The 12465-nt window shown below is 38.1% G+C and overlaps 1 protein-coding gene across 3 annotated transcripts; it reads left to right on the forward strand.

Moving 5' to 3' along the window:
- Positions 1-32: 32 nt before the first annotated feature.
- LOC128625048 (uncharacterized) lies at positions 33-11886 on the forward strand. Of its 3 annotated transcripts, none has more exons than XM_053653088.1 (10): positions 33-961; positions 1217-1332; positions 1424-1476; positions 5197-5695; positions 5779-5832; positions 7898-7976; positions 9135-9267; positions 9571-9669; positions 10238-10425; positions 10912-11886. In XM_053653088.1, the coding sequence occupies exons 2-10, from the start codon at positions 1235-1237 to the stop codon at positions 11065-11067; spliced, it is 1359 nt and encodes a 452-aa protein (XP_053509063.1). In that variant the 5' UTR covers positions 33-961; positions 1217-1234; the 3' UTR covers positions 11068-11886. The 3 variants fall into 3 exon arrangements, with proteins under 3 accessions (XP_053509063.1, XP_053509054.1, XP_053509072.1); XM_053653079.1 differs by having other exon boundaries at positions 1234-1332; XM_053653097.1 differs by lacking the exon at positions 10238-10425 and having other exon boundaries at positions 1234-1332; positions 10912-11051.
- The last annotated feature ends 579 nt before the right edge of the window (positions 11887-12465 follow it).

Genomic DNA, 12465 nt, shown 5'->3' on the forward strand with positions numbered 1-12465 from the left:
GTTAACATTTCATCCCTTCCGGTTCCATCGTCCCCGAAGTCAATGGGGTTTTTTAAAATGGGATTTTGGTTAAAAGCCTGAAATAAGGTCTGTGGTGAACACAAGCTGAAAATATTTTCACGTTTTATTCTATGACATAAAATACACCAGTAATACCCCACTCAGGATTTTTAAAAAAGGTTTTACGCATATTGAAAAAAGCCATTGCTAACACGTTGCTACAGGCATTACAGACGTTGTCTGGGACATTAAACGTCATCACGCCGAACAGGAAAAGTCTGCAGATAAACTGGTTCATGTGTACTGTGCACACTTTCCCACAAAAATGGGATGAAGATTCATCCACAGAGTAAATCTGTATTATGGAAAATGTTTTTAAATCAAGTTTGGAAAAGTTCTCTGAAGCTTGGTGATGGTGACGTTGAAGTCGAGCGACCGTGCTGTAGTTCGTTTATAGCATACCCTTAGCTTTTTTATTTCTGGCGATTGTATTTAGGCTTCAAACTTCATAAAAGTTGTGTTCATTTATGAAAATTATCTTAACGGACAAAACGTGTTAGTATTGTAAACTTTTGTCGATGACAGAGCTTATTTTTTTTTGCGATAATCCAAAAGCCTTTGGGAAATTCATATTGGGTTTTTGTCGAGGGAACCAGTGTGCTGCTAACTTCCGGGTTCCGGTCCAAAATGACGTCATCTCCGCGCTCTTCTATTTAGCACGCTAGTGTGCGGTGCAGAAGATTAGACCGCTGATACGCGCTGTTTGAGCATACTCCGAACACAGAGTACAAGAGCACGGAACATATCTTGGACGACTTCTGATAGCTGTAGCAAGATATACATTATCAACAACGTGAACTAGTTAAAACACAGCTGACATGCTGATTTATGGCACTGTTTTGTAAACATGTAACTTTACCGGATACGAGTGAAGTTCCTGGCGGGTGACTTCAAGCTAAATGTAAGTTCGCCAGCCATGTTGTCTTGCATTTACATTTATATTTATGGCATTTGACAGACTCTCTTATCCAGAGCGACTTATATTTATCTAATTTATACGTCTGAGCAGTTGAGGGTTAAGAGCCTTGCTCAAAGGCCCAATAGTGGCAGCGAACTCCTGACCTTCAGTAACCCAGAGCCTTTAACCACTGACCCACCACTACCCCTGTTTTTTGTCCACACCGAATGATTTGAAACATTTGCTGTTATTTTACAGGCTGTTTTCTTTTTCAGCATGTCTGCACTTGTGGATGAAGCAATCAAGCTGTGTAGAGCAGAGGAGCTAAAACTCGCCAAAACTATCCGCCAATATAAAGACATTTTAGGCTCCATGTAAGTCGTGTTTATTGCTGAATGTGCTTGTCAATAGCAAGATAATCGTTTGCTGATGAAGCTTTCCTAAAATTTGTGTGACATTTGGCAGGAAAACGCGTGTGAAAGACAGCAGTGAAGTGGAAACCAGCGTGAAAGATAATGGTAAGAGAATGAACTTGAATGGAAAAGTCCAGTAATAATAAATTAACATTCATTATACTTCAGGTAAAGTTCCACTCAGGGATGTGTACGAGTGTTCCTTGATTTACTTGTTGTATTTCGCGCATAACATACTGTTTGTTTGCATGAGAGCAAGTCACATTGCTTTATATGTTTTGAATGAGACAGTCAGTACGTTTACATGGACAACAATATTCCGATATTAACCCGATTAAGACAATACTCTGATTAAGAAACTACCATGTAAACAGCTATTATTGATGACCTTAATCCAACTAAAGCCATACTCGAAGTAAACACAAATCGAATTAAGACATGTGGAGTATTTCTATTTTAGTCATGTTATCAAAGTGCATAATGGACTATGTTTACATGGACAGCAATAATCTAATTATTGACCTTATTCTGAATAAGACAATATTGTGAATAAGGTGTTTACATGAGTTACGTTTACAATATTCCTTTCATGTTCCTGTTTTACATGTTATTGAACATAGATCGATTAACAGCACATGTCATTACGTCCCCACGCCGCTCCGTCCGACATTCCCTCCAGAATTTCACGTATCGTCATACAGTTGGTCTTCGCTATGGTACCGTATACAGTTTTGGGTGTTTCATTTTTAATTTTACGAAAGCTTCAAGTGCAATTAATTATTTATCATGCTATACGTGCTAATAAACGATGGTGGATACAAATTCTCCAGCAACTCCTCTGTGCTTTCATACGGTAACATTTCATTCATGCCACTGCGACAAACTCTGATGTACTGGACAAGAGTACAAAGTATGGACTGGTGGGAGAGAGTTGTTTTAATAGAATTTGATGACACCGAATGGAAAGAAAATATTGTCTTATTCAGAATAAGGTCAATAATTAGATTACTGCTGGCCATGTAGATGTAGTCAGTGTTAATAGAGTATGGTACAGTACTACTGATTCTAGTTGGGCGGGATTATTGCTGGTAGGGGTGATGTCATGTCTACCAACCTACCAATCAGAATTAGCCTTGTGCTTACATCAGCTTTACTTCAGAAAACCATCCACAGAATCTGAAGTGGCTTTTACCTGCTCTGACCTTATGGCAAGTGGAATTAGCATACAAATCTTTCGTTTGACTAATTATATTTTAGATGCAGTTATGTTTTGACGAGTCATAGTGATAATTAGAGCTATCTTTAATTATAATTTGATTAATAAGAAATCTAATTTGAGATCTCTAAGTATATTTTGACAAGTCAAAATTCTATTTAAGATATCGTTAGGGCTGCAACTAATGATTGTTTTCATAATTGATTAATTGGCCGATTATTTATCGATTAATCGGATTTTCTTTTTAGAAAAACTTTCAGTACCATTTTTTTCATTTATTTAAAATAAAATCTACAAACTGAGTGTTACAAATATAAACCTCAGACTAAAACTTTACATTAACACAACTGTTTATCCTATATATAAATATTATATCTGTTATATATGCATTCGTTTATATACTCCGGTTTCCCCAACCCCTTGGACACAGTGGAGCATTTTGGATACAAGCATACGTTTGTGCTTGTGCATCACTGTCCTGCTTCAGTGCTACACAAGCTCTAGGTATTCTGCTAAAGATTTAACCGTTACGTGTGTTTGACCCCACGTGCCATCGACTAGGAAGCGGCTTATACTTCTGGTTAGTAAAAAAACGCTAGTGTTCCATTTGAGATGATACTACCTTTCTAAAATTCATACACTAGACAGTAGAGTGCACAGTGTAAGTGTATAGAGCCTTATTTGGGTCTGTACTCTCCAATGTGTGTTTTCGTAACAGAAGTAAAACACTGAGTAAATGTGCCTCGTGTTGTGCACAGACCAACTAATCAGTAATGAGATTTGTTGACAACGATTTTCCTAATTGATTATTGTCGACTTTATCGATTAGTTGTCGCAGCTCTAAATATCTTTAATGATGTCATAGATATGTCAGTATGTGAATTCATTCAATGAGAGTTACACACCTGTAGAATATTTTCTCACAAATACTTTTTTTTTTTTTTTTTTGGGGTATCTTTCTAGCACAAACACAAGTCAATTACTACAATAGCATTTATGCATCTCCAAGGAAGAATTTGAGATGGTGTAACTTGTGTTTGTGGGAGAGAGAAAAAATTCCATATAAATTCCACTGTCAGTTGTTCAGTTGTTTTGCTCCAATCATATCTTCATACCTATCCACATTTTTACAGAAAGGATCTTGCCAGACAAAATCGATCCAGAGTCGGAGACTTCTTCCACGTGCTCCTGAAGACCGTTGGGTTTCGAAATGACATATCAGGATTGATTAGGAAAGGAAAAACAGGACTTGGCAACAGGGTGATTTGAATACACAGTTAGATATCTAATCAAGGAATTTTGATAAGTCAGAGTGTTGATTCAAGATATGTCTATTGAGATTGACATTTGCAGATCTCTGAATAAAGGTTGCCCTGGTCAGAATTTGAGATGTGTATAATTACATTATAGATGTCTTTAAATAACATTTGATTAGTAAGTAATCGGGATATCTTTAATTAAGTTTGGACTAGACATTAATCCAGCTCAAGATATCGACAATTGTATTTTGACTATTTATATTTTAGTTTCAGATATCTAAAATGTATTTTTGGATATCTTTAATGATGAGGAATTAAAGATATCTTAAATTTGAGAGAGAGCCAGGGGCATTAAATGCAAAAACAGCTTCCTTGAACATAAGTTTGTCCCTGTCTTTGTGCCCGAGCGACGTAAAGTGTTTGTGTAGTTAAGATGACCATTAAAAGTAAAAGTTTGCTAGGTAAATGTAAAGCATGCATTTCAGAGACAGTATGAAGTATTCTCTTCTTACGCTTTCTTTGTTATGCAATATATGTTAGTCTTTAACTGGATAAGGCAACAACAGAATAAACGCATATATGTCGAATTTTCTTTCTTGTACAAACCATATCACTAATCAGACCTGATGAAAAATCTGTAAAAGTCTTTGAAAACAACTCCGCTTTCTGATCAGACATCTTGAGCTCAGTGTGTAGTCTCTGGTCTCTGGCTTGATGAGCTGCCTTCAGCTAAATGATTTACATAAACGCATGTGATGGGATAAGCGCAAACGTTTTTTTTTCATACATTTAATGCTCTGCTACAGCTATTTTTTTTTTTGTCAGTTTGGTCCGCATCAGGACAAGGTTCATTAGGCTTTGTCTCAAATGATGCCCTAAGGCCTGTAAGTCCTTAATAGTGCTTTTTAGGGTTTTATAGGGTATTAGTTGGGTAACTATTGTGTTTGGTCATTAAGCACTGCTAAGATGCAAGGCTCACCTTCTGAAGAAGCAAATACAGCTACCACGATAACTAAACACTGTCTTTTCTGGCTTTAATAGCCATATTGTTTATTGATTTAGTAGCAACCAAGCACAGTGATTGTGTCTCCATAACAGCAGCGGTGTAATAAACACTACAGTACAATATAGACGCTAGGTATCAGTATAGAGCACTGACATGCAGCCGCTACATTATGTGAGGTAAACAAGCCCTGAGTAGACCTTTACATTAGTGTGATGAGGGATATCCATGTTAGAACTTCTGTCCAAACTCTTCCTTCACCTGATTTCTCTGTCTAACCACTCACTGTGTATGATTATCATCTGTTATATTGCCTCTTTTTTTTCTTTTCTTTTTTTTGTAAACAGACATTCCTCTGAAAGAGAGACAAGAGGTTGAGCTCCTAGAAAAGGCTTTGAAAAAGGCTTTGAAAATCCGCAGCAGCTCTGCAGTTGGTTGGAATTACCAAGAAAAGCCACGTTCAAGTGGCAGCAATAGTAAAGCTCCTGCTGTTAAAGAAGGTGATAAGATAAAAAACCCACAAACATCATCATTGTCATCCTCTGAGGTGAAAGGAAGCCGTCAGCGTGCAGGACAATTAAACAGTTTTGCACGCCAGGTTGTGGTCAAGGCAGTACCATTGTCTCGGCCCACCATCAAAGGGAAGCAGTCGGGTATGAAACCTATATTGATGCAAAAAACTACAGGAGTCGATGTCCAAATAAAGCCCTGTGAGGTGACCAGTTGTTCCCTAGACTCAGACAGAGGAATGATGAGCGTCGGTTTAACTTCTGCAGAAGACAGGACATCTCGTTCAGGCCAGGAGTTAAAAACGCAAACTGAAGCATCAGCTCCTAAAGAGCAATGGTGAGATTAACCTCTGCTGTTCGGCATTAGCCCTAGCTCCTTATTTGAATTTTTCTGAACATTACATGCTTTCTCTGTTGCAGGGTGCCCTCTCCTTCCTTACCATTATGGCAGGCACAACGGACCAAAAAGAACAAGTTAGTGTGTGTGTGTGCGCGTGCTGTTTTTGTGTATATCTCATACTAAATAGTTTTACACACAATACAGTGTTTATTTATTATTATTTTTTTATTGAAGCAAAAAAGGTTATCCAACACCTATCTCTTTGTGCCACCTTTAGCAGCAATAACCGCAACCAAACGCTTCCGATAACTGGAGATCAGTCTTTCACTTACTTCTAGGATTAGAACTCCTTTGCTTTGGATCACTGACTACGTTTACATGGACAGCAATAATCTAATTATTGACCTTATTCTGAATAAGACAATATTGTGATTAAGGTGTTTACATGAGTTGCTTTTAGAATATTCCTTTCATGTTCCCGTTTTACATGTTATAGAACATGGATCGATTAACATCACACGTCAATACATCATCGCGCCACGCAGTCATGACGTCCCTCCAGAATTTCACGTATCAACATACAGTTCATCTTCGTTATGGTACCGTATACAGTTTTGGGTGTTTTTATTTTAAATTTTTACGAACGCTTCAAGTGCAGTTAATTATTTATCATGCTATACGTGCTAATAGACGACTGCTTGAAGCCGTGAGCTGCATCCCAAACCGCGTACTATATGGTAGCTGAGATGCATGTATTTCGCCTGCTATATAGTAGGCAAGTATGCGGTTTTGGACGCAGCCGTGCTCTATTGTTTGCCGTAAAACATTTGAGCACTGCTGTGTGTGTACGTGTCCTGTCGCAAATTGCGGTGAAAACTCCCACACGACGTTAATAGTGTGATTAAGGTGTGTACATGTCTGTAATACACGTCGATAATGCGACTGAAATAGGAATACTCCAATATTGTCTTAATTCGATTTGTGTTTACTTCGAGTATGACTTTAATCGGATTAAGGTAATAAAAAAATCGCTGTTTACATGCAAGTTTCTTAATCAGAGTATTGTCTAATCGGGTTAATATCGGATTATTGTTGTCCATGTAAACGTACTGATTGTCTTGCTGCATAATCCAGTTGCGGTTGAGTTTCAATTTACGGACTGAAGACTGAACATTCTCTTTTAGGATTTTCTGGTAGCGAGCAGAATTAATGTTTCCCTCAATTAAAGCCCAGGCCCTGAAGCAGCAAAGCATCTGTGTTTGGTTTACACCAGATGTAACAGGACTTCTGTCTTCCAAACAGTTCCACTTTTGATTCATCAATCCACAGAACATTCTCCCAAAGGATTTGAGGATCCTTTGTTTTGGCAAAATTCAGACGATCCTGAATGTTCTACTGTGTTAGCTTTGGTTTTCACCTCGCCACTCTTCCATGGATGCAATTTTTGCCCAGTGTCTTTCTGATAGTGGAGTCATGAACAGTGACTTTTATTGATGTAGGTCCTTTGATGCTGTACTCTTTTGTGACTTCCTGGATTAGTAGTTCCTGTGCTCTTGGAGGAATTTTGGAAGGTCGGACACTTCTAGGAAGGTTCATCACTGTACCGATTTTTTTCCATTTGGTGATAATGGCTCTCACTGTGGTTCTTTGGAGTCGAAGAGGCTTTAAATTAGTTTTGTAACCCTTCCCAGACTGATGTATGTCAATCACCTTCTTCCTCATCATTTCTGGAATTTCTTCCAACTTTGGTATAGTGTGTTACTGGGTAAGACCTTTTTAATCAACTTCATGCTGTTAAAAAAGTTCTATGTAAGTGTTGATTTGATTGAACAGGGTTTGCAGTAATCGGGCCTGGTTACATCTAATCCAACTGAAACCCCTTTATGAATGCAGTTTCTTAGATTTGGGCAATTAGTAACTATGGAGGCAAATACATTTTCAAACAGGCCCAGTTGGTATTGGATAACTTTTTTGCTTCAATAAATAACATTATCATTTAAAAACTGTATTTTGTGTTTATTCAGGTTGCTTTTGTTTTATCTTTCGTCTGCCAAATGCCATAAAATGTAAAAATGTACACAAACAGAAGACATTCAGTGCTGTGAAAAATTATTTGCCCCATCCTGATTTCTTCTTTCATCATTGAGCTTCGCTTGAATATCTCATAAACTAATTTGCCAATTGTGTCTCCATCACCAGACTGTGGAATAAAATTTTGACCAAACATTCTAAGCCTGTACCAGAGAGAGACCACTTTAAGAAGAGACTTATTAGCACTGTATCCTTTCAGAATTGGCTAAAGATGAAGAATTATACAAGGACTTGTTTCTTTTGTTTTCAACTCAATTTATTTAAAGTAAGGCTTCAGCAAGCAGATGCTAACATTGTTGAGCAGCTAAATTATGATTTTGGTAAAGCAAACACCTTGGTTTGAAGAAAAGGCACTTGTTTAGAAATCTGGAAATTGTAGAAATTTAACAACCGGTGGTTTAAACCACTATATAAAGCACAGTTATTTTATTCTACACCCTTACTGCAATGTATTACACCCCTGTGTTAGATTTCAGATTTTTTTTTAAATGTTAAATTAGAAATGGTCAGCACTGTCAGCATAGTCTGACTTACCTGGAAAGCTTCTGAGGTAGAAAGTATGGCAAGTAAAGACTTGCCAGTGGAAGTTGTCTGTAGAGGATCTCTGGCTAAATCCACAATAAGGGCACTGGGAATCCGGCCAATCGGAAAGCCAGGGACACCGGCAAGAACTCTCAGAAGCAGCTAAAGAAGCCTATAGTTATGGGTGAAAAGGAAGGACATCTGTTGGCCACCAAAATGGCCATTGGGTAATCGGTTGCAGAGACGGTGCACCTGGTATGCCAGGCTGCAATGTTGAGCCCTCTGGAGATGAAATGGTCTTAAATCAATGAAACATCTAAGAAGGGAGGTGCCCACCTGACTGGGTGAAGCCTGTATGGTTCTGGCTGCATTTTGTGGACATGCTTGTGTGGCATTACGTGTAACCTGTCAGTGGGTGTATCGTCAGGTGGGCTATGGTTCCTTACATTTAGGCAAGTTTAAATTATCTGCCATAGGTGTATATCTGCAGGTAGATATAAACTTTAAAAAAAAAAAATTAGGTTCCTGAGGACCAAGATTGGGACTTGAGCATTGAAAAACAGGGGCTTTGCAACAGCTGCAATTAAGTTCAGTCATAAAACATTAACACTAATGAATCAGTGACTACTTTAAGCAGTTCATGTTATGCAATATTATGGCATTAATTTGTTTTTAATATGTACTTTTAATTTGCCTTATCTTCTGTTATGATGATACAGATTCCTTTTTACCCTTTGTATATTCAAGCCAGCCATTGGTCGCACACACCATTCTGGTTATCTTGAACAGCATGTTATGGTTCCTTGACTTCTAAATGCACCAGTTTCCCACAGAATGGGCTTCTGTCCACATAACAGCCATGGAAGCAGATCTAGATGTCCTTACACAGCTAGGGCTGGACCTGACTCACTGCTATAATGCCGAGCTCCAAAGCTACCAACTGGGATGGAGTCCAGGTAGTAAATTATTAAAAGAACAGACTTGAGCGAGAGAGAACGCTGTTCAGGGAGTCTGCAAGAGATTGGAGCAGAAGGGTGTAGGAGGAGAGACTGCGAGATGAGCCACAAGACTAGAGGGAATAATGTGACTTTCAGGCAGCTCATTCAGCAGATAATTGATCTAATGCTCCCATTTCTTTTAACACCACAGTAATAATGTGGTTTATATTCTGGCAGCTTTTAAAAGGCAAGTCAGTGCTGTCTCAATGGATACTGTGTGTGAAAATATCTTGTACTCTATTTGTGTATTTGTGTGAACAGAACCATCAACAGAGAAGGAATATGAGTCTCTGCTAATGCTGGCAGGCCTGGAAAAAATGATGATCCAGGTCATTAACGAAGCTCATCACCTCAAAAAAGGTACATAATGATGCCTGTCTGAGGGACACAAACAAACAGCTCAGTAACTAATCCAATCTGCATGCATATTCAATTCACAAACTTTGGATCAGATTGCCATGCATATAACAAGAAGATTGTCTACAGAGAGTACAGTTGAGGATACTCAAACACTTTAAATCAATCAGATTGGTAAATATGTTTGCATGTAAACATAGCCACAGGTGAGCTATACTCTGTAACTGTACGTCTAGCTAGGCCAAATAAGGTGTTTGATAAAATTAGCCTGAAGCAATCTCTTTCCATTGATGGGTGGGTGAGAAAGGGCTGCAAAGTAACATATGGTCTACAGTCAGTAATAGTATACCTATGAAGTGTACTTATGGTAGGTTTACCTGATACAGTGGTAAGTTAGGTACAAGGTAGATAAACTGAATTCAACTGGCAACAAAGTGTCAATTTAATCTGAGAAACAAAAGCTGCAACTGGTGAAGTAAAGAAAATAAGCAGTGATAAAGGCACTGATTAAAAGCACAGCTGCTAGAATGGCATCATCCTGTATGTAGCTTTTATTGTAATATGGTTTCAGAATGGGAGAGGAAGATGGCATGGTGTCATGGGGCATTGTGTCCATTGCGTAGTAGGGTTGAGTGGCACGACTCAGAGCAACCCTGCCTTCCCCCCATACTGGCCTATAGCAGCGAAGGCGAGCTAGAAGAGCTGCACAGTCTGAGACTACGTGTAGCTCAGCTGAAGCTGGAGCTCTGCATGCACCAGGTCAGAGCTTATGTTTCTCACACCTCATAATCCTGAACCACAGCTGTTCTATAGTCACTCACTGATTTATTGATTCGGTTCAGTATATCCATGAGAGCAGAGGATTATTGTGATTTTTAAAAAAAAAAATTTTAACAAAAGATCAAAAGGTTTAACAAAGTCAGTTTTTCATAGCCACCTTTGCTAATATTTACCAAGGGTGCCAATATTAGTGGAGGGCACTGTACATCACACTTTTTACATTCAGTTGGCAGCTTTCTTATTTTCAACATCTTCCCTTGTGCCTGGAGCAAGTTTTAATTTAAGCTCCTTTCATGTCTAGTTTAAACCCCTTGTCTGAAAGCATTTCACTTTTGTTACCTCAAAAGAAGGCTTCAATTTAAACTTTTTTTTTTTTTTTTTTTGAGGATTGGTTCAGTTTGGTACCTGAAAGTGTTCTAATTGTGTTTAATTTGATTACACAGTTTTTTTTATTCCTTATTACAGGCCATGTGTGATGAACTCACAGATCTGATCTCCTATGAGTCTTCTTCATCGGGGCGCCCCAGTGCTATTGCACTACGTGGTGTGTATTCGCTTCTGGGAGCTGGAGGTGCTCAGTTTCCCAGCCTGATTTTGGACATTGATTCAACTCAAACATGAAGAAAGATAACATTCATTTTCTTATGAAGTGGACAAAGTGATGAAACCACACTGATTTAGTCCTAACCATTCGGATACGGTCCTCCTAAACCTGATATGAACAGATTTTTTGGTAGATGTGTTCGACAGATGTTTGCTCAATTGCCCCGGGCTCAATCTACTGGGTTAAATACTGGCAGCCAAGATCCTGCAGCTGCTTCAGATGTAGCAGGAATAAAGCTGCCAGCTGCCACAAACAGCTGTTTTTCTTCTACTTTTTCTACTTCTAATTTTAAATCACCACACTGCAGGAGTTGATTTGGAGGCTCATCCGAAGCCTTTTATATTTCAAGCATTTATATTAAGATCGGTAATATAAATGTTGTGGGTTATGTCTCATGAGTCATGTTTTGCTGCGCTTTTACCAGCAGAGAGCACCATGTTACAAATCAGTTTGAAGGTTAAGTTGTGCCTGCCCTCCTGTTATGTACCTTTTGCCGTGACATAGATTTTACAAATGAAGGACTTGTTAAATAGACGATAGGATATGTTGTTGTGTTTGTATCAAGAGCAAGGAAAGCAGTAAAACATACAATAAGGGAAGCTCAAGCACCTGGATTGGGGGCTGTTGTATAATGCCTAAAACCGTCGTGATAAATCATCACAATTTTGCAATGAGTTTAGGAACAAATTAGATTATTTTACTTTAGCATTTTAAATCTCCAGATGACAGTCAGGGTACTTTTATAATCCTATATCCTCTCAAGTGTGTAAACCTTTTATTAAAAAAGAAGTATGTGTCTAAACGCACAAAAACAGTCTGACTACAAATAAATATGACATCCAAGTGCTGTTACTACTTTTGACTTCATAGGCGAAAGAATGATTGATTTTTCCTGTTTCCATCTCACTCCGATATGTTCTGTTTTTGATCAGTGAAGCCCATATTTAATTTGAGGAGCGCTTATGAACACACTTATAGACCATACACAAACATTTATGAACACCAAGGTAGATTTTATAAAAAGAGACATTACATCTATAATTAGGTACAAGATTTTTTAATATCCCTTTGTTTTTGAGTAAAGAGGGATATACCCCTATTCTACAATTTACCTAAAAATAGAGTTGCTAAAAACATTATTGCCTAATTTTTTGCTCTGCAGGCCTGATTTATTAAAGGCATTGTAAGATATCTAGCAGATATGGCTGTAAGAATGGGAAACATTTGCTTTCAAATTTGACAAAGTATGAAAATTTTCTTTTAAACAAAAGATCAACTGGTTAAACAATAAACACAATTTTTCACCCATATTGATCAAGGGTGCCAATATTAGTGGAGGGCACTTTACATCATACTTTTTACATTCAGTTGCCAGCTTTTTTATTTTCAACATCTCTTATGCCTGGAGCAAGTTT

This window comes from Ictalurus furcatus, chromosome 2 (assembly GCF_023375685.1).
Source record: "Ictalurus furcatus strain D&B chromosome 2, Billie_1.0, whole genome shotgun sequence".
In the NCBI taxonomy this organism is placed as follows: Eukaryota; Metazoa; Chordata; class Actinopteri; order Siluriformes; family Ictaluridae; genus Ictalurus; species Ictalurus furcatus.

Bases quoted from the DNA above. Each gene is read 5' to 3' on its own strand.
- LOC128625048 (XM_053653088.1), top strand. From the start codon at position 1,235: ATGTCTGCACTTGTGGATGAAGCAATCAAGCTGTGTAGAGCAGAGGAG. The intron at 1,477-5,196 runs GTAAGAGAATGA...TTTTGTAAACAG, and splicing joins AACCAGCGTGAAAGATAATG to ACATTCCTCTGAAAGAGAGA. The intron at 7,977-9,134 runs GTATCCTTTCAG...TAAATGCACCAG, and splicing joins AGAAGAGACTTATTAGCACT to TTTCCCACAGAATGGGCTTC.